The following is a 20,538-nucleotide window of genomic DNA, read 5'->3' on the forward strand; positions in this document are numbered from 1 at the left end:
CAAATCTACTATCAGGCAACATTAAAGCAGCGTGGAAGAGATGAGGGTAAGATTCCTCTCTTGTACCTTAATCATCTTCTTTTCACCTAATTAAGCTGCTAAGTACTTTCCCCCCTGTGGAGAGGGAGGGGGAATTTAACCCTCCCTTTGGAAGGCAGCGAACAAACTCAGGGGTGTTTTTTTGGAAACAAAAGAACGTTTAAGAAAGAAATAACAAAAGAAAAGAACTCTTAAAGTACTTGGGGGACACCCAGTGGCTAAATTTGAAATTGCAATTTTGACTTTCTCTTTAAAAAAAACAAAAAACCAAGAAAATATTTAAGAAAACAAGATAAAGAGTAACCTTGAACATCAGATGTGAAAGTTTACAATGGAAGTTTCAAAAACAAATTCATACTCTGTGGGAAATATCTTACCAAACTTATCAGCTCCTTTCTACAGCTGGTGATGAAATAAGAGCTTTTGGGAAAGAATTAGAAAGCATCTCGATGAAACAAACTCAGACTGTGACTACAACTAATATTTTACTGGGACAGAACTCAATAGAAGAAATTGAACAATTAAATACATTGGCAGAAGAATTACACAGTCAACAAATACAGGTTTTTGAAGATGGTGATGGAGAAAATATGGAAGGAAGTTTATTTGGACCAGGACAATTGTATCTAGAGGTGAAAATAATAAGATGTGGTGCTGTTGGCAGATTCTTTAATTCTTTAAAGGTGGAGACTAGGGGTCCACTTCAATATGATATAGTAATACAAGAATGCTTTGATGACCCTGAATCAAAGAAGCGCAAAATGACATGGCAAAGTAAGAAAGCAAGAATAAGATTGAAGAAATATGAACATTTTTAAAAGGCCTGAAATAGATAATATTAAAATAGACAGGATGGTACTGGGATTACGAGGATGTTTTGATGAGTAGATAAAAATATTGATTAACTAATAAAAAATAATAAAAATAAAAAATAAAACAAATGTATGAATATCAACATTGAAATATTGAGTTTTTCTAAATTATATGGGTTAAGATGTATATATGCTAAGAATGATAGAATGTAACTAATATATTTGGATGCAGAGACATGAAGGATGTATTGAATGTTAAAATGGAACAAATTTTGGTTAATTTTTAATGTGTGGAAACTATAAATGAGAAACAGGAATATTTTATTGTCCTCCTCTTTTCTTTCTTCTTTTTTTCTTTCTTTTTCTCCTCCTTGCAATTTGTATCTTAATGACTACTATTTTAAATATTGTATAACTGATATAGATATGGAAATGAGATAAATGAGAAATGGACATTACTAGGTATTGAAGAGAATTGTATAAAGGAAAAAGAGGTTATTTAGTAATATGAAATTGAGAAATCTTAAACGTTTTAATTTTAATATCAATGTAAAATTAAAGCTAGAAAAAATAGATAAGGTGTTTGATGTCTTAAAGATGAAATGTTAAAATATGAAATATACTAAAAGATTGATGGATATATATATCCAAAAAATAAAATAAAATAAACTATTAAATGATTGATGTATAGTAATAAAAATATGTTAATTTAGATAAGAGATAGTATATATCGAAGAAAAAAGAGAGAGGAAGTATTGGTTATAAATAACGTGGAGATTTGTAATAATATGTATTTGTCTGAAATGGAGCTATTGTAACTCGGATACCACATTGCTTTTTAAATATATTATTGTAAATATTGGAAAACTAATAAAATATTTTTAAAAGGAAATATCCAACTGGAAACATTAAAAGTTTGATATATTTTCTCAAGTTTTTGAAAACCTACCCAGCCCTGCTAGATGTATAAGAAGTAACATTACTATATTTAGAATTTACTCTTACCTCTGGACTTGCAACAGCAACAGCCTCTGTTAAAGGTGTTAAGAGAGACATTGATGAAATATTCAGTGTCTCTTCCTGTTCATCATCACTTTCAGCTTCTAAAGTTATACTCATTTCTTTTTTAAGTTTCTCTATGTCAGGCCCATCTTCATGAAGGACTTCATCAAAGATGTCACTTATTACCTTTGTGCTATTCATCTCATCATTTATCTCAGTTTCCTCTTCTTTACCTGGACAGTGAGAGCAAGAGGTTTTAACACCGAATAATGATGGAAATAAATACTTTGTCAATGAGGAAAAAATGTAAACATAAAGTACTCTAACAAGAAAGTGAAAGAATATGACAAAGAAAAAAGTCATAACAACACATGTTGCAATCCTATTTATACTTGTATAATGCAAATATAATAATCACAAGTAATTATTTCCATCCTTAAGGTAAAAGTGTCAAGTTTTAGCATTTTGCTTGCACAGTTCATTGTTTTTTCTTTCCCTTAACAATGTAGTCTTATTAATGTTCAAGTCCAATTATTGTTTTAAAAAAACTCAATTTTCTTGAAACAAATATTTCTGTTCACTTAAAAACAAGACTAAGCTCTTTTTATTAAGATAAAATAGTTAGGTTAACAAAGCAAAATCTACCAAAGCACATAATGTATAATTGCAACCATCCAGCAACTTACCCTTAATAGTAAAATAATGTTAGCAGGGATAATATTCTCCCTGCAGTTGTTGACAGGTTCAATATTAATTTCTGCTAATTAACTACAGTATGAATTTGTTATCAGCAGTTTTTGCTTCCATGTTATTTTTTTTACTACAGCATCAGTTTGGATGCGAAGTGAATTTTTTAAAAAAATATTAAATAGAATTTCATATCTGTTTTAGTTATCCACCAATTTCTTTTATTATCAGTGACAGGAGGAGTCTGAACTAGTATCTGAACTAGGAAGATTATGTAATACAACCAATTCAGGATATAGAATTAAGAAAAACAAACCGTTTTGTTTATTAGGAACTTGCTCAAGTTTCGTGTTAGAAGCTGCTTTTACAAGAGTTTTTGGTGAGCAAACTTTCAGAGGACTGAGTTCTTCTCTCTTTTCGTTTTCTGAAGGACCTAAAATTTTCCAAGAAAGCAATTCAGGAAAAATAACTAGTTTTTTTTATTTTTTTTTAAAAAGATAAAACTTCTGAAATAATCATTAAAAGAAATACCATGCCAATTTACCATAAGCAATATCAGCAGAAATTGGGAATGGAAACTTTCTGGAGCATTACCTTTTCTTAATCAGGCAATATTTACTTTGGAAGAACGTAAATAAAAAGTTGATTTATTCTGTTGAGCAATTTTGAAAAACATTCAAACCAAACAACCAAAGTATATAAGCATTTTTAAGTATATGGATAAGCATATAAATGAAGTATACAAATGACCAAACATCCAAAGTATATAAATGTCACCTATTTTAGTATTAAAAATATTACACATATGAAATTGTCAGGGAAACCCTATTCTGATTTCTTGTACCAAACAGATAAATGGTAAGGTTAAAAGTGCAGCTATCACTCAGTTTTCACACTTAATTGGTACCTTATAGATGGATAACTTTAGGTTTATCACATAAATATTTACAAATAAATAGATCACTTCTGAAACATCTTTTAATGCTGTAATTTCATATGTCATTTCCTTTCATAATGATGTCACTCAGTGTTTATAACTGAGGTTAAATATCTTATTGCATAATTGTGATTTAATCCCTTCAGAATTAATCAGGAAAAACAAAGATTGCTGGTCGCCAGTTCTGGCCATAATAACAGGTCTATTATGTCACAAGCCAATTTCCATCTGATTGTAATCAGACTATTATTCTACCATTACAAAAATAAAGGAAATAAACTTGATCCTAAAAATGACAGGCCTATTAGTTTATTAATCACACCAAGTAAACTTTATGCCATATTTTTATATCTAAAATTAGTGGTTTCGGTACAAAATGAAAACATAACTGAAGGATAAACTGGATTTAGAGGGAATGATCAGCATTAGATCACTGTTTGGTATTTCATAATCTGGCAGGAAATATTCTGCAACTCCTCATAGTTCTATTTTTGCAACTTTTGTTGATTTTAAGCCAACTTCAGATAATATGAAGGGAGACTGTGTCAGACAGTTCAAGAGTCTACTATTGATAAAAGGCTGTTCTTACTTGTTCAGTACTTTTTTCAAATGTTGCTTATTAACTTCACTTAGAGAATATTTGTAGCTCTGTGGGGTTCTTGGTGCTTGGAGTTTTTATTGCAGAAATTTAATTGCCAAACTAAATAATATTATCAGCACTGATAAGGTTACCCAATTTAGTAATGAAACATCTCCAAGAAAACCACCAAGTTCAGGAAGCAGTTAACAACTCACGTCACTACTTTTTAATCTTATTTAAATCCAATAATCCAAGCACTTGCTGTTTCAGCTAGTCACATATCTATTTTAACTAATCATTTGTTTCCAGCATTACAATGTTATGTCTATTTCACAAGTGAGAATGAGAAAAGCACTTAGAACACTATTACTTTACACATTTTATTCTGTATAGAAAAAAAGCTATCAATATATTATCAGAAAACCAACACTTTAGAGCAGAGGTTCCCAACCTTTTGGGCACCAGGGACCGGTTCTGTAGAGAAAGTTTTTTCTGCGAACTGGAGAATGCATGTTTTTGTGTGCTGTCTGCATACCACAGATGGGGCTTTGTTTCTGCGGATCAGTTGCTGGCATGCCACAGACCACTACTTAGTCCAGGGACTGGGGGTTGGGACCCCTGCTTTAGTTTGCCCAAGGCTATCATAAAATTCACAAATTGCAAATAAATGGTACTCAAACTGAGCATGCAGTTATCTATAAATATCTTGGAATGCAGTTCCATGCTTCTTTACCCTGGAATGCTCAAGATTTTATCATGAAAAGGAGCTATGTTTTCCAAAGTAAAATAGTCTGTTTCCTCATGGCTTCCAAATTTGCCCTTTGCAAAGCTTAATGGTCTTAAAATTATTCAAAATAATTGATACTATTGATACTAAAGACCTCAAAAGTATCAAAAATGTCATCTTATGTGTAGAGACTGATTTAGTGTTGGACTCTAGAACATGGTTTCTTAGTATCTTTCGTTAACGTCAAATTTACTTCCTATAGGTTTGATGCCATTTGTACTTAAGAGATTGTTTTAAATCATAATGGCTTTAAAAAGCTCTAGATCAAATGTATTTACAGGTAATTGACTTACAACCATTTGTTTGAAGTTACAATGGCACTGAAAACTGATTTATGACCGGTTTTCACACTTATGACCATTGCAGATCTCAATGGTCACGTGATCAAAATTTGGGTGCTTGGCAACTGGCATGTATTTATGACAGTTGAACTGTCCTGGAGTCACGTAATCACCTTTTGTAACATCCCCAGCTGATTTCCAACAAGCAAAGTCAATGGAGAAAGCCAGATTCCTATAACAATTGAATGTTTCACTTTACAACTGCAATGATTAATTTAACTGTGACAAAAAAGGTCATAAAATGGGGCACTACTCACTTAACAGATGTCCGGCTAAGCAATGGAAATTTTGGGCTCAATTATGGTCGTTAAGTCGAGAACAACTGTACTGAGATTTTCTATGGGAGGTTTGTGCTCTTTAAGTTTTGATAATGCTAGAACTGCCCTCAAACAATGATTTCGAGATACAGATCTCCAAATTTAATTACGCAAGGACACATATCCCAGTATTTAACATAAGTCTTCCAAGAGATTTCATTCTAGCATCTTATCATCCAGTACAATTCTGAAATAAGGCTTTCACTTTAGACAAGTTAGATGCATTATCCTCAGTACTTTTTTACATTTTAAGATATTTCTACATATTTTTGGTTATAGTCATACGGTGATAGCTCAGTAGAAACTCTGTCATATTCTAATATGCTGCTCTCTATAAGGATTCTAAATAGAGCTTCATTTATCCGATACTGAAGGAATTTCCAGATAGGGAGTATGGTTTCTACTTAATACTATTTCTTTGAGACAGACTCAGAAATATCTTCTCAAGTCATCCAGTATTACATCACCATCTGTACAGTATGCTGCTGCACCATTATAGGTAGTCTTGATTTACAACCATTCATTTACTGACCATTTGAAGTTACAAGAGCATTGAAAAAAGTGACTTATGACCATTTTTCACATTATGACCATTGCAGAATCCCCATGTTCACACGATCAAAATTCAGACTCTTGGCAACTGGCATGTATTTGACTGCAGTGTCGTGGGGTCATATGGTCAGTTTTTGTGACCTTCTGACAAGTAAAGTCAATTGGGAAGCCTGATTCATTTAATAACTGTGTTTCTAACTTAACTGCAGTGATTCACTTAACATCTGCGGCAAGAAAGGTCATAAAATGGCACAAAACCTACTTACCAATCTCTTGCTTAGCAACATAAATTTTGGGCTCAGTTGTGGTTGTAAGTGGACGACTATTTGTAATTATGTTTGGAACTTCCTACATTACATTTCTGTTTTATTTTATCTGTTTTTAATTATTTTAGATCCTATTATATTTTTCTGTTTTATATATATGAAAATATGTAACAGTTACGCTATTATTACAGATATTTTACTGTACCTGGCCTTAAGACTGCAATAAACTGATCTGATTACATTTACGTTCTTCAGTAATTTTACATGACTACCTAGTATTTATTCATCTATAGAAAATATCTCAACAACACATATTATCAATTGCCATACTAAATATTCTTTCTTCTCACACATAAACCAAAAAATCTAAATAGATGACTAGAAATATAAAAACAATTTTATTTAAGCATCTCTTAAATAAATAATTTTTGCATGTGCTAACTTCCACTGACATGTAATTTGAAGGTAAATTATTCTCACCTGGATATGTGTTTTTTACAACTCTTTCAGGTTTTCTGAACTTTTTTCCTACTAACTGGGAATTGGCATCTGTACTTGAGAAGTGCTTTGGATCAGCATTCGTAGGTTTCTCCTGGGAGTGGGGGGGGGAGAAATATCATATTTAGCCACATTAACGAGCTGAAATGCATATGGAGATATATGCATAATAAAATAAAAATCATACTCTATTGACATATTTGTGTAATGTCTCAATATACATACACACTCATGCAAGGTCCCATATAAAGGGTGTATGAAAACTTTAGCACTGTAGACTAATCACAATGCTTTATTTATATCTTTTAAAAAAGAAAATGGTACTGTGCTTTTCTTAAAATAGATTTTAACATCATACTAATTTTATCTCTGGAGGCTTTTTCTTGGGCTGTTCTCCTTTTTCAGCACTCCACAAAGTGTTCCAGTCAAAGCGACCTCGTATACATTCAAGTTCTCTTTCACGTTCCTGAATAAACCAAGGAAAAAATAAATGTAATGTGAACATTTCTCCAGTAGATATCCAGTGTCAAAGACTGATCAATACACATTATCTCAAATACAAAGTTATTTTAAGTACATACTTGTTTGAGCTGCTGGGCTAGACTGGACGCTGAAGACGCTTCATTCTGCCTAAAGAGTCTTTCTTGGATTGTCTTTGTGTTTGGAGTGATAATTGGAGTTCTGTACCCTCCTGCAATAGCAGAACTTGGTGTAGTATACTCCTGGCAATGGTCCCCAAAACGTTCCAGAAAAGACTTAATGCTTGAACCTCCTATAATAATTGATTTTTCTTTGTTAAAAAGTTAAGATTCTTTATCACCAAGAAAGAATAACTAAAGGCCATAAATGGAAATATAAACTATAACAACTTAACTAAGACTTCACTAAACCATAAAAATTATATGCATATAATACACATTTTGCAACTTAATTGTATACCAAACAGTATGTTTTTATACATAAAAACTCTGGGACCAAGCTGTGCAAATCCTTCATTAAACTCCATGGTCTTTTGAACAGATCATGATAATAAACATGTGAGTACAAATGTTTTCCAACTATTTCATATGTAGTTTAAGAGAACTAGTTTTATCCAGTACTAAATGCTTGGCTATCAAAAATTACTATAAAAGCTATTTTAAAACTTGAAAAACAGACTGGTAGTCCTCCAGGTACACTGATTAGGAATGGAACCTTCATCACTAAGTGAGGTGATTTTAAGTAAGTCATACACAATTTTTATAATATTTTTGCATGGTTATTAAGCAAATCATGTAGTCATTTAATGAATCTCCATTTACTTTGTCAGAAACCCGTGTCCATGTGTGTGTATTTAGGGACGCGGTGGCTCAGTGGGTTAGGATGCTGAGCTTGTCGATCAGATGGTCGGCAGTTTGGCGTGTGCCGCATAACAGAGTGAGCGCCTGTTACTCGTCCCAGCTTCTGCCAACTTAGCAGTTCGAAAGCACGTAAAAATGCAAGTAGAAAAATAGGGACCACTACGGTGGGAAGGTAACAGCGTTCCGTGTGCCTTTGGAGTCTAGTCATGCCGGCCACATGACCACAGAGACGTCCTCGGACAAGCGCTGGCTCTTTGGCTTTGAAACAGAGATGAACACCCTAGAGTTGGAAACGACCAGCACGCATGTGTGGGGGAGCCTTTACCTTTTATACATGCATGCATACATACACACACACACACACACACACACATATATAATGGCTTCATATTTATAAATCATATTTATAAAATCAGTACTGTTAATGACTATTAGCATCATACTGCAATCATGTAGCATATGGCTCCAAAATACACAAAAACTAATTTAAAAAAATTACTAGCTTACTAGTCAAGACAATAAGAGTTCTATTAATATGTCTAGAAGAGAAGTTTTTATCTCAACTATCTTGCAACTTCACTTCATAGCTTCCTGCTCTGCTACTCTAGTGCACATTTTGTGGATATTATAACATTATTATTTTTATCTTGCCTTTATAACCTTGTAAGTAACTCAAGGTGGCAAACATATATATAATACTCCTTCATCTTCCTATTTTCCCCACCAAACATCTCCATGAGGTGGGCTGGACTGAGACTGATTGACCCAAAATTGCCCAACTGCCTTTCATTCTTAAACTGAGACAAGAATTCAGTCTTCTGGTTTCTAAGCCAGCATCTTAACCACTACACCAAACTGGATTGTGGCCAATACAAATATTTTAAAATTATATTAAACATATAGAATGTGTATGTTTCAAAATGAAGTGTGTATGATTTGTAGAATTAAGTATATTTAATGTTGAAATTATAAATAATATTGTCCAGAGATATTATTTTGCACTGTATTTTAGGGGAATATGCTAAAGCCATTGCAGATTTTCACCTGTATGTTTTAATCAGCACAATCAAACTTAACTTCAAATCACTTCCTGAAAAGGATTTTGCCCCTGCTTAACATGTGATTGGTTTTATGTACTTAGTGGAAATGCTCAATAGCCATTTTAAAAAATTGCACTAAGAATTCTATAAATAACAGGATAAATACTAAATCACATGGAATGCTAGAATCAACAGAAGTAACACTCAAGCATACTTTGCATAGAAGTACTTAGTTAATGCTATAAAAAAAACACTAAAAAGATAGAAGCATTTTTTACCTGGTGTGTTGGGTTTATCTTTGTAATCAACTTGTTTGGGTGTTTCTTGTATTTGCTCTTCTTTGGCAGGAATTTCTTGAGATTTTGGTGTTAGGTTAAGATTGCCCTTTTCTTTTAGATTTGGTACCTCAGTTTCTTTAAAATGGCTGCTAGTAACTCCTGAAACTTGTGTTACAGAACTATTAGTTCCGCCCTAGTTTAAATGGGGAAATATATGTTTAAAATGACTACTAAAATTATTCTAAACATTTTTATTGTTTATAAAAGTTTCCAGATATAATTAATTCTTCTGTGAAAGCACTAATCCAAAACCAAAATTTTTAACTATTCTATTAGTAGTTTACTATTTCCCTGACTTTTCTTTTCCACAGTATAATGTGCACAGTTGTCTGTGAAAGCACCTTCTATCAAATTTAGTGTAAAGTACTTGCCATTTATTAAGATTCTTATAAATCTCACTTTTTAAAGAAATGTATTCCCTTTTAAGCATGGTTTGAATTACAATCCAGTATTGTTTACCTTCATTTTAGCAGTCTATATAGGAAATATACAACATTAAAATATAACTTACCAATATCCCAGAGATTGCTGACTTATCCACAGCCCTTTGTGAACAGGATGTAGCATCCTGCTTCACACTACCACTATTGATTCTAACAGATGCTCCACTTGTAGTGGACAATTTGGAAAAACAAGTAGTACCAGGCTGTTCTTGTGTATTGTTTTGCTTTGCAGATGGATGGCTTAGATCATTTTCCCAGGAGCCAATTGTAGCAGCAAGGTTAGCTAGACGGCCCCTTCTTCCTATTGGTGTATCAGTTATTGCATTAAGTTGTTTGGGTGGAGAAATGACACATTCTTTTGATAACAAAGGTGTTGTGGAAATGCTTTCAGGCAAATCTGAAAATTGAAACAATAAAGCACATTTAAAATATGGTGAAGAGATGTCAAACTTTCTGAAATCAGAGTATATACATTTAGATGCATCCTTCTTTTCAGTTAATTGCAAAGAAAAAACACACCATCCAAAGGAGAGCAGATTACCCTGTCCTTCTTGCCCTCCCCATAAAACAGACAAAAGAAAGCCCATCTATTACAGAACTCTGACACTTCCAAAACATACTTAATATAAAAAGACTTGGGGTATTCAAAACTGAATATAGTAGAAATAAATTTCAAACAGAGATTTATCCTTAGCTATTACACAAATCTATAATAATTCGTGGAACAATCTTTCTGAGAGTACTTCCATGCCACCAGTTTCTACCTCCCAATCCCTCACAAAGGTAATTAAAACTAATTGGAGTCTTCTTTCCTTCATTCTTATTTCACTCAGAAAAGAAATAGTGCTGGTGCTCATTTTATGATGTTTCTGAGGTCTTTCTAGACTTTGGAAGCATTGCTAGGGCTGCTGCTCATCTCTCTCAGCTGTAGTTTTCTACAGCAGCTGCACATCACATCAGTTGATGTGACTGTCAGCAGAATAAAAAAGGAAGATAAGTGGACCTGCACGGTTGGGCAGGAAGAATGCCCAAGCTTTCTAGAATAGTGGACCAGTGAGAACTACCTGTATACAGGACCAATCCCAATGGTACAAAGCAGAATTATTTCTCTAAGTCAAGTAACAATTGTGTCAAAACAAAGCACTGGCTCACACACGTAACTCTGGTTTTCTAACTGACATTGGCAGACTTGCTAAACATTTGCAATCATGTCTGTTAGTCAGATTACTTTTTTTTCCTCTGTAGGACAGTACTTTGTAGCCAAGCTAAATATAATTTTGAAAGTTTCATGCACAGATTTTCCACACAGTATTTGCTTGCACATATCATTGCATGTTTAGTTTTCAGTGTCTTAGCATGAAATACATACCATTATCCCAGCAGCGTCGCTGTTCTGCCAACTTCTGCATACGTGTTTTAACTGAGCTAACAGAAGTCAGTTCAGATGTAGTGTTGTGTTCTTCAGTTTCTGAGGATGAACCAGCAAGCTGAGAGGTAGGAGTCATTTCAGGAACAACTGAGTTTACTGAGGGTAAATTAACTGGATGCATATTCTCTGAATTAGAAACTGGAATTTCTGCACTGTCTGAACAATGTCTTTTGGATGGTGATGGCTTTGCACTTGGCTTTGCTATAGAAATTTTGGGGGAAAAAACAAATAGAATATGTTCGTAACTGGAATAGCAGTGAATGCAGCATTAAGTTAAAAATAAATTCAGATTTCTCAAAGCAGAATATAAGATCTGTTTACAGGCTTCTTGGCTATAAGTGGCTTATGATATTTATCATTTTGCCAATAACACCTCCCCCCCGCCCCCCGCAGTTTATTAGGGAGGGTTTGGAATCCACAACAAACATTACTTTTGTAAAAAAAGAAAATCTGATCCAATCATTAGAAATGACAGGGCAGATCATTTTTTTTTGAAATTTCATCTTACAACTTTGTGAGTTCATTTTTTAAAAAAATCATAATTTAATAAGCTTATCCTGTTAAGCAGCTCCTGCTATTTTCACCCTTTATACCGGGTAGAAAAAAATGTCTTTTCATTAGTCATTGATGTCCACTGATCATCGATAAAAGATTTCACTTTCTAAATCCAGATCTAAATTTGGGCACACATCAAAAACAGAAGAGCTGTGGGAAAACCTGGATGTTTTAAAACCTGAGTTTCATAATCAATTAATTATTGGGCTTATAAGTAATGTGAATCATATAACTCCTCAAATACATGATTTGGGATTAAATCAAATTTAAAAATAAATTTAAAATTGTAATTGCATTCACTTTTAGTATAATATAAAGGATACTCACAACAACCTGTAATGCATACTCCTTCTCCATATTTAATTTAAGACATTTTAATATAAGGCAAGTATGGTTTAAGAGTTGGCAAAATTTTAAAACATTGTGGTGAAAAATACCTTCTTTATTAGACTGAAGTGACTGATTACCAGCTTCTGATAAAGGTTCTCTATTTCTTTTTGTTTGAGCCATACTCCGTACTCCTGCTGTGGGACGCCCAGCCATCAGCTTCTGTAAATTCTCCCTCCTGGCACGAGTTCGTTCTAACAGTTTCTAAAATGTTCATAACGATGATCACAAGTAAATATTTCCTAGCAACTATAGTGAATTTGTATAAAATAGTTTTATTTATTAGTAGCAAAACTATGGTTTTTGTCCAATGAGGAATACAATGAGATCTATCAACTGGAATACACGTGGTTCTCATTTAGCAAGTACCTTGTTTGGCAACTGTTGATAGTTACTACAGTAATGAAAAAGTAATTTTGCAACAATTCTATTTGTACCTTTGTATATCTGTAAAGGAAAGGAAAGCTGAAATAATACCATAAATGCGATTTTGCTTTAACAACCAAATTTCCAATCTGTTGTGGTCGCTAAATGAAGACTAACTTATATTTTTTTCAGATTTTGATGAAAAAAGGGAGATTACTTAGGTGCTAAATTTATTCTGTTTTATTATTCAGTTAACTGAAGTGCAGAATATAGTAAATAATAGCAAATATTTCACAAGTTTTGAGTGATCAAAGCAATGTTTAAATTTAAATTAAAAATATGCGTAGATATATCTGTAAATCATATGAACCCTATTGTTTAAATAATACTAATGCAATGATATTATATAAACATGCCACACTATTATAAGATTTTTATTTTTAGTGATTTCAAGTCAGTTTTCAACTCCTAGCATGATTTTTTGGAAGTGGTTTGCCATTGCCTCCTTTCTAGGGCTGAGAGAGAGTGGTTGGCCTAAGATTGCCCGGTGTTGAGGGAAAAGTCTTCATCATGGTTCAGTCCAACCCAGGAATAAACAACATGGCGACGGCTTTAGAAAGAAGGTTGCAGTTTATTGGAGAGCCAGACAGAAAGATGGCTCTGGAAGAAAAGAGAGCGAGCACATGTAGGGAGTGGGTTTTTATACCCTCTGGAGCCTTTTGTTTAGTTGTTCCTGTGGCATGAACTTTGACCTGGGTCTAAATGTGCCTTTCTGATATTCTGATGGTGGTGGGTTAATCCTATTATGTCCCAAAAATCAAATCCTGCTTCCCTAGGGCTGTGGCTCTTAGATTTTTGGTGATTCTAGGGATCTTTCTTCCTAAATCCAGTTTCCTGACTCCAGTCTTTCTGACAAGATTATCACATCTGCATTTCTTCAGACTTGTTTTATATTTGGGACAGAGAGACTTGTGGTGTGTGTATGTGGTTTCTGCCTTTACAATCCTTTAGGGAAATATATTCTGTCTTTTAAATAATTCCCAAAAAAATTTTCTCTGGGGAGGGCTGACTTCCTACACCAGGTAACTTCATTCCTAAAGTGAGATTGGAACTTGGTTTTCTGTTTTCTAGCTTGACGTTCTAACCACTGAACTAAGTCTTATATCAGATTAGCTTAACCTTAATTAAGAACCATATAGTTGAAGGTTGTATCCTTGCCAGCCAACAAGTTTTAGCCATTAATACTGAAGACACCCCTGTACAGATCTAGAGGGAAAGAGGTCCTCCATTACATTCTCAAGAGACATATCAGATATACCCTCTGGTGTAGTTTCTAAGGCCTTAAATTGTATTATCTCTTGCTTCACAAGGTGAAAACATTCGTTGCCAGCAGTTCAGCATCACCCTCAAGTTTAATTGGATTTTCTTTTGTACGGTTTCTATAATTTGCCTTATCTTTTTAAAAATATATATAATTGAAATTTGTTTTTCTGCAATAAGATTAAGGAAGGAAGAAGGGCTAAATCTGTAACCAATTAAGTATGCTTCTCTATTAAAGAGCCTGAAACTATTTTTATTTTTTGATTTTTTAATTGCCAGAAAGTACACAGAGATTGCCCTCAGAAGATAGGTAATGGCTGCAGGAGCTGCCAAGTTGCCATCCCCAAGGCAAGAGTCAGGAGCAACACCTAAAAGACTTTTGAGATGAGATCTTATTTATTATTATTCATAACTAATAATCAACCAAACAATTCTTATTTGGTCACAGACCAGCAAATAAAACAAGAAAATCATAATTAATTAGGATAAAAAGAAATATGTTCTAAAATACCCAGAAAAGATTAAAAACTATACTATGACATAATGTACAAATGATATCCCATATTTAGCTGTGGTTAAAGAAATAAAATCAGATTAATCTAATAATAATTTAAGATAGAACAAATTAGAACAATCAATGTTTAGTAAAAGAATGGAAGTAATAATCCTGGCAAGCATCTGTGTACAGGGGATAGTACAAAGTATCACGCTCCATCCGTTCAGTTATTTCTCCACAGTATTTGATCAAAAGGGATCTTCTGTATCTCCCTTCAATAGCAGTTGTTATATGGTTTTATTTAACCAAAATAAAGCCCTTCTAAATTTCAGAATTGTTAGGTGGGTTGCCACCTAAAAGATTGGTGTGTTTTTTTTAAATTCCATTTATATCCCGCCCTTCTCCGAAAACTCAGGGTGGCTTACAAGCTTAGCAGTAGCCTTCATTCTATGTATATACCTGCTTATTAGGGCTTTCACACACACCCCAAGCGGCATTATTACAAAGTCAGCTTTATTGCCCCCAACAATCTGGGTCCTCATTTTACCTACCTCGGAAGGATGGAAGGCTGAGTTGACCGGTTTAAGACATGTAGAATAGTTAAAGGTGTTTCCAAGTAAAATTGATAAATCTGTTTCAGCTTTAAATCAATGGCCTGTTGTTTGAGATCATTGCACAAACATAGCTCATCAAAAGTGATGGCTGGTCATGAAAAGCCATAGAATTGCAATTTGACATGTAATGCTTGGCACCAAAAAGACCAAAAGCTCTTGGTCATAATTTAAGGGACCAAGCCACTGAAAAAACAATGTAAGCCAACAGAAGAACATGATAATCCAGGTAGAAGTTTTTATTTTAAATAGGACTCTTCAAGCAAAGGACCACATTCAGAAAGCAATAAGGTCCTTGTTTACAACTAATCAAATTAGGTAACATATAGTATATTTTCTAATCTATAAAACTGCCAGACTAAACAAAGTTAATTTCAATTTAAAATGCTTTTAATGCAATTCAATTTTCCCATTGAAAAGATAAAAAAGATGCTACACATTACCTTCAACCTTTAATAAAATTTTAGGACAACTTTACTAAGACATTCTTTAAATTTGGTTGACTCATGTGTCCAATAACAATTTGAAATGATATTACAATGCAACAAGTAAACAAAGTATTTTATTCCAGGAAATGTGCCAGTTGCATTCCATTTTTTTTCATTATTCCAGGTGCAGTAATCTAACTACTACTCAGTCATTTATCAGGATTTTTAGTACTTTGTAAAACTTTATTTTCTCCATATAAACATAATACATATTTAATGTAGTGAATTAAGAGTTAACAATTATGCTATATTATTTAATTAAAAAGGGAAAGTTTTGCTTCTAGAAATATTTATATTCAAATTTGGCATAATACAGAACAAGACTCAATATCTATTAATCCCAAATTAAAGTAATTATGAATAAAATACAAAAAACCTTGCCCTGGGACTATAGACCAAAAAGGAGAACTCTGGTTTGACCCACCTACAATACTGTATTAGGAAGTTGACTGTTATTGAGAGGCTGAATTTCTTGCTCCCAGAAAACACAAAACAGGAAAGGGGGTATTTTATGCCCGTCAGGAATGCCTATTTAGTGTTTGCTCATTACTAGTCTATAATTTTTACAGAGTAAATTCTTTCATAGCTGTTTGTTATTCCCTTTGTATGAGTTTATAGGACAACCAGACTATAATCAGTGGTTGTTAAATTTTAATCTTTATGCAGTATTTAAAAACAAAGGCAATTTTAAGTCTAATATGATAAGAGTTCAGATCTCTTTGAACAAGAGATACAAATAAGAATTTCTGAAATTTTAATTACTTTACTTGAGCCCTGCTCTAAAAGTAATACCCAACCTTTGTAGAACCAAATTATATATTTTTAAAATGTAAGGGATTTTAAAGGAAACCCAGTTTGTGGTTGATCAACCTATTTCATTTACAGCCTTAGCTCTGAAACTTAAATATCGTACACTTAGAAAACTTTCCAAACTTCCAAGCTACATAAAAGTAGTTCTAAACTGAATTTTTGTAGCAACTCAACTTTTTTGCTTTTGAGTTGCTTTTCATCTTGACAAGCCAACAGAAAAGCAATTCGGGAATGCCACACCCATTCATTTTTTCCGGGTGAGTCAAGACATGAAAAACGCGCAGCTTGTGAGGAGTGTTTCTTTAAAAAAAACTGCTAAAACCTTCTTGATGACAACTATTAACAACTATGCGTTATGTATTCAAGACTTATGGAAAGTACGTTAGTATTAAAACAAATCAAGCAGTCCCATAGGAAAAAAAATAACCTTTTTTAGAAATGAGGAATTGAAAGACTCATGCAGTAATTCTACACTGGACTAAATACTGAGGAGTATTGTGAGTTAAATACAAATTAACTGAATTACATTTCATGAATGCATTGCATGTCGGCCTTTTATTTGAAACCGAATCTCCTTTTATTAGATTTTACTTGTAAGTAAGCGCGCATGTCAGGTTTGGGGGGGGGAAGTAACTGGTTCTCTTCCTACCATCCTTTCTTGGTAATATTTCCTTTCATATTTCAAGAAGCGAATATATGCTGCTCTAGATTGAATATGGAGTCCTTGGAGCTCTCTAAACTCGGCTGTCTGCTTGCAGATATTTTCTTACCCCAACGTTTCCTCTTCCCAACTCGGTTTTCTCCACTAAAACTGTTCTTCTGTACACCGTACAATTTGCCCATCTTTCTCATTACCCACCTCCCTTGTCCTCGGTCACACTTAACAAATCACCTCATTGAGCCACCATGTAGGGGTAATCACGTACCTCAGTGAAAGGATCCATCTTTACAATCCGCTCGCTCCGTCTACAACCAAGCTACTTCACTACTCCTACCAAATGATAACTGCTAGTCAGATTTGAATTTCAGCGCCTGCCACAGGCAAGCTGCGTACTACGCATGAGCCTCATCCACGAGCGGCTGCTGCTCCGCCCATCCCAATTTCATAACGGATCGCCTTGTCTCACGCGGGTTTTCCGCCCTTAATGTGAAGTTCAACCGAACTTCGCCTTTTAGCAATCCTGCTAAACTGATTGTGCGGCAAAGCGATCGTAGAACAGTGAAGAGAATGATTGACAAGATTTTTTAGCCAATAATTCATAAGCAACATTCCCAAGATTGCTTTCTTAGCATTTTACAGCCGCCGTGTTTTAGGCTTATGCCATCCTTATATGGTGGTGGTTCGTAATCAGTTTATGAAATTGGCGGACTCTTAAAAAAGTCCTTTATATAGTCTTAGAACTTCAGAAATAGGAAATCCTAGTTGCAGACTTACAGTCCTTAATGCTTTGTGATTTATATTGGACTTCGATGGGACAACCCCTGCTAGTGAGGAAGACCAGCGAGATTTTAGCTTTCCTCTACCTTTTGAAAATCAGGGAGGAACGTATAATTCTGCTAACTTTTCAAAACAAATGAAAGTGGTGACATTCTAATATTGCAGATCGTCGTCAGTTTTATACATTTCTCAGGTGTTTTTTTAATTTTTGAAAAAAGGTTCTTTGGATGGAAAGCAAGATTTTCATTTCCTTGATGTTTCAAATGCTCTTTTCCATCCTTTGCTTTTCAGCAATACAGTAAAGTAATGCCTTTACATAATTAGCATTTTTAATCTAATTTTTATTTTATTCAAAGAATATATTATTTATATCAATATGTACATACACAGAACATAGCCAAAGCAGCCCCAGATATTATTTTCTGGTTATGTACCCTTTATCCAGTCATTTTATCATCCACTTCTGTAGCAAATGCTTCAGGTTTATTCAAGATTTAAGTAAGTCCTTTTGATCTTACATCTTTAAGGTGTTAGAATCATTTAGAAATCTGAAGCTAGCATATTTAATGTTTCAATACATAATATATATAGTCATATTTTCATGTAGTCCATTAAGATAAAGATATTCTAGAACAAAATATTTTTAAAATCAATTGATAAACATACTGGAGCACATTAAATGGAGCTATATCTCCTTTAGCAATAACAGTAGAATATATACAAAATAATTCATGTGGTAAATAACATGGCAAAAAAAGATACTGTAGCACGGGTTCTCAACCTGTGAGCTGCGGTCCACTATAGAGCCGTGGCCTCTGCCATTGGGCTGCGTGAATGGCTAGCTAGTGTGCACACTCCCTCCCACTTGTGCTAGTGCTGTTTTGTCGCGCGAGCGCTAGCCTTATCCTGCGCATTGCACAGGCGCTAGCATCGCCGTTTGCATCTCGTACGCACACACGGCCCCATGCCTGCCCCTTCCTTTCCCTCCGGGCTGCCAAGCTAGAAAGGTTGAGGATCTGTGCAGATGTACTTTGTTCAAGATAACACCTAGTGAGCTGAAACCGACAGAGGAGGCCAGAAGAGCAGCAACCCAAGGGCCAAGTGTCACCAATCAGCTGGTATAAGCTGGATATTATTTTTTTTAGCCTCCATGCAACAAAGCCAAAACATTTTGAAATTTCCTGACAGCGAGAACAATTAAATGAGTGGAACAACTTCCCTCTAGAAGTTATGGGTGCTCCATCATTGGAGGCTTTGAAGAAGAGACTGGACAACAATTTGTGTGAAATAGATCCTGCTTGAGCAGGGGGTTGAACTAGAAGATCTCCAAGGTCCTTCCAATACTGTGATTCTGTTAGTCTAACAAAGAGAAGGGGTAACATGACAGCAGTCTTCAAATATTTGAGGGGCTGCTATAAAAAAGAAGGGAATCAACCTAGTCTGCAAAGCATATGACGGCAGGACAAAAAGCAATGGATGGAAAGTAATCAGTCAAGGAGAAAAGCAACCTGGACTGAAGGAGAAATTTCCTAACAGAGAACAATTAATTAGTGGGACAAATGGCCTTCAGAAGTTGGGGGTGCTTTATCATTGGAGGTTTTTAAGAAGAGATTGGACAACCATTTGTCTGAAATGGTATAGGGTCTCCTGCTTGAGCAGAGGGTTGGACTAGATCTCCAAAGTCCCTTCCAGCTCTGTTCTGATTACATATTTGTCTGAAATGGAATAGCATCTCCTGCTCGAGCAGGGGGTTGGACTAGAAGACCTCCAAGGTCCCTTCCAGCTCTATTCTGATTACCTTACAGCTAGTTCACCCCCTGCGGTGCACCAAGGAAAGGCACACAAGTGCCAAACAGAATGAAATAGCAATTTAGGCTGTAAGGACTGCATTGTATCTAGCATGTATATTTTCCTAAATAAATAATGTTTATTTAATATATTAAGACATAAGGCAATAATATCTAGTCTTTTCAATCTCTTCAGAAGTTTTATTCAGGATTTGGAGGTTCCCAAAGTGCAAAGCTGCTTCCAAAAAAAAAAGTATGATTGACTGATGATACAACACTCTTGAATAATTCAAGGACAAGTCTGCAAAAGAATATAGTCTGAAGTCATCCTTATGTATGAGCATGTGTTGAAGGAAGTCTTCATCAGGGTTCAGTTCAAGCCGGGAATAAACAACATGGTGATTGTTTTAGAAAGAAGGTTGTAATTTATTGAAGAAGAGAGCCAGACAGAAAGATGGCTCTGGAAGAAAAGAGAGAGAGCACATGTACGGAGTGGGTTTTTATACCCTCTGGGGCTCTTGAGGTTGTTTCCTGTTCCTGTTTGAGGCTTTGTATTTCCTTTATCATGTACTTTGACCTGAATCTGAGTGTGCCTCTTTGGCATGTGGGTTAATCCTATTCTGTCCTAGATTTTGTGTGGAGTATGTAGATTTTAGGTGTCTTTGTCTTCCTAAGCTTCTAGCTGGAGGGCTCCAACCTTCCTGAATGTATTATCACATCTGTATTTCTACAGATCTGGTTTCTGCTTGGGGGAGAGAGACTTGGGGCTATTAAGAAAAACTGGGCATGCTTTTCTGCCTCTTTAAGATACTTTGATGAAATATAATATTCTGCCCTTTAAATATTTCCTTCTCTGGGGGGGCTGACTTCCC

General features: G+C 34.5%; 1 protein-coding gene across 1 annotated transcript in view; it reads right to left on the reverse strand.

The window, feature by feature from the left end:
• The window catches only part of ANLN (anillin, actin binding protein), a gene marked incomplete at its 5' end in the record, with an annotated part of 44,249 nt that extends 26,864 nt beyond the window's left edge, over nucleotides 1-17,385 (reverse strand). The window contains 10 exons of the mRNA XM_081343636.1: nucleotides 1,857-2,086; nucleotides 2,857-2,973; nucleotides 6,801-6,912; nucleotides 7,177-7,284; nucleotides 7,400-7,590; nucleotides 9,477-9,669; nucleotides 10,048-10,376; nucleotides 11,349-11,609; nucleotides 12,401-12,554; nucleotides 17,368-17,385. Of these exons, the coding sequence (XP_081199762.1) occupies nucleotides 1,857-2,086; nucleotides 2,857-2,973; nucleotides 6,801-6,912; nucleotides 7,177-7,284; nucleotides 7,400-7,590; nucleotides 9,477-9,669; nucleotides 10,048-10,376; nucleotides 11,349-11,609; nucleotides 12,401-12,554; nucleotides 17,368-17,385 (1,713 nt within the window). The remainder of the gene's footprint in view (nucleotides 1-1,856; nucleotides 2,087-2,856; nucleotides 2,974-6,800; nucleotides 6,913-7,176; nucleotides 7,285-7,399; nucleotides 7,591-9,476; nucleotides 9,670-10,047; nucleotides 10,377-11,348; nucleotides 11,610-12,400; nucleotides 12,555-17,367) is intronic.
• Between the last annotated feature and the right edge of the window lie 3,153 nt (nucleotides 17,386-20,538).

The sequence above is a fragment of the Vipera berus genome (assembly GCF_964194415.1).
Source record: "Vipera berus genome assembly, chromosome: Z".
Taxonomy (NCBI): Eukaryota; Metazoa; Chordata; class Lepidosauria; order Squamata; family Viperidae; genus Vipera; species Vipera berus.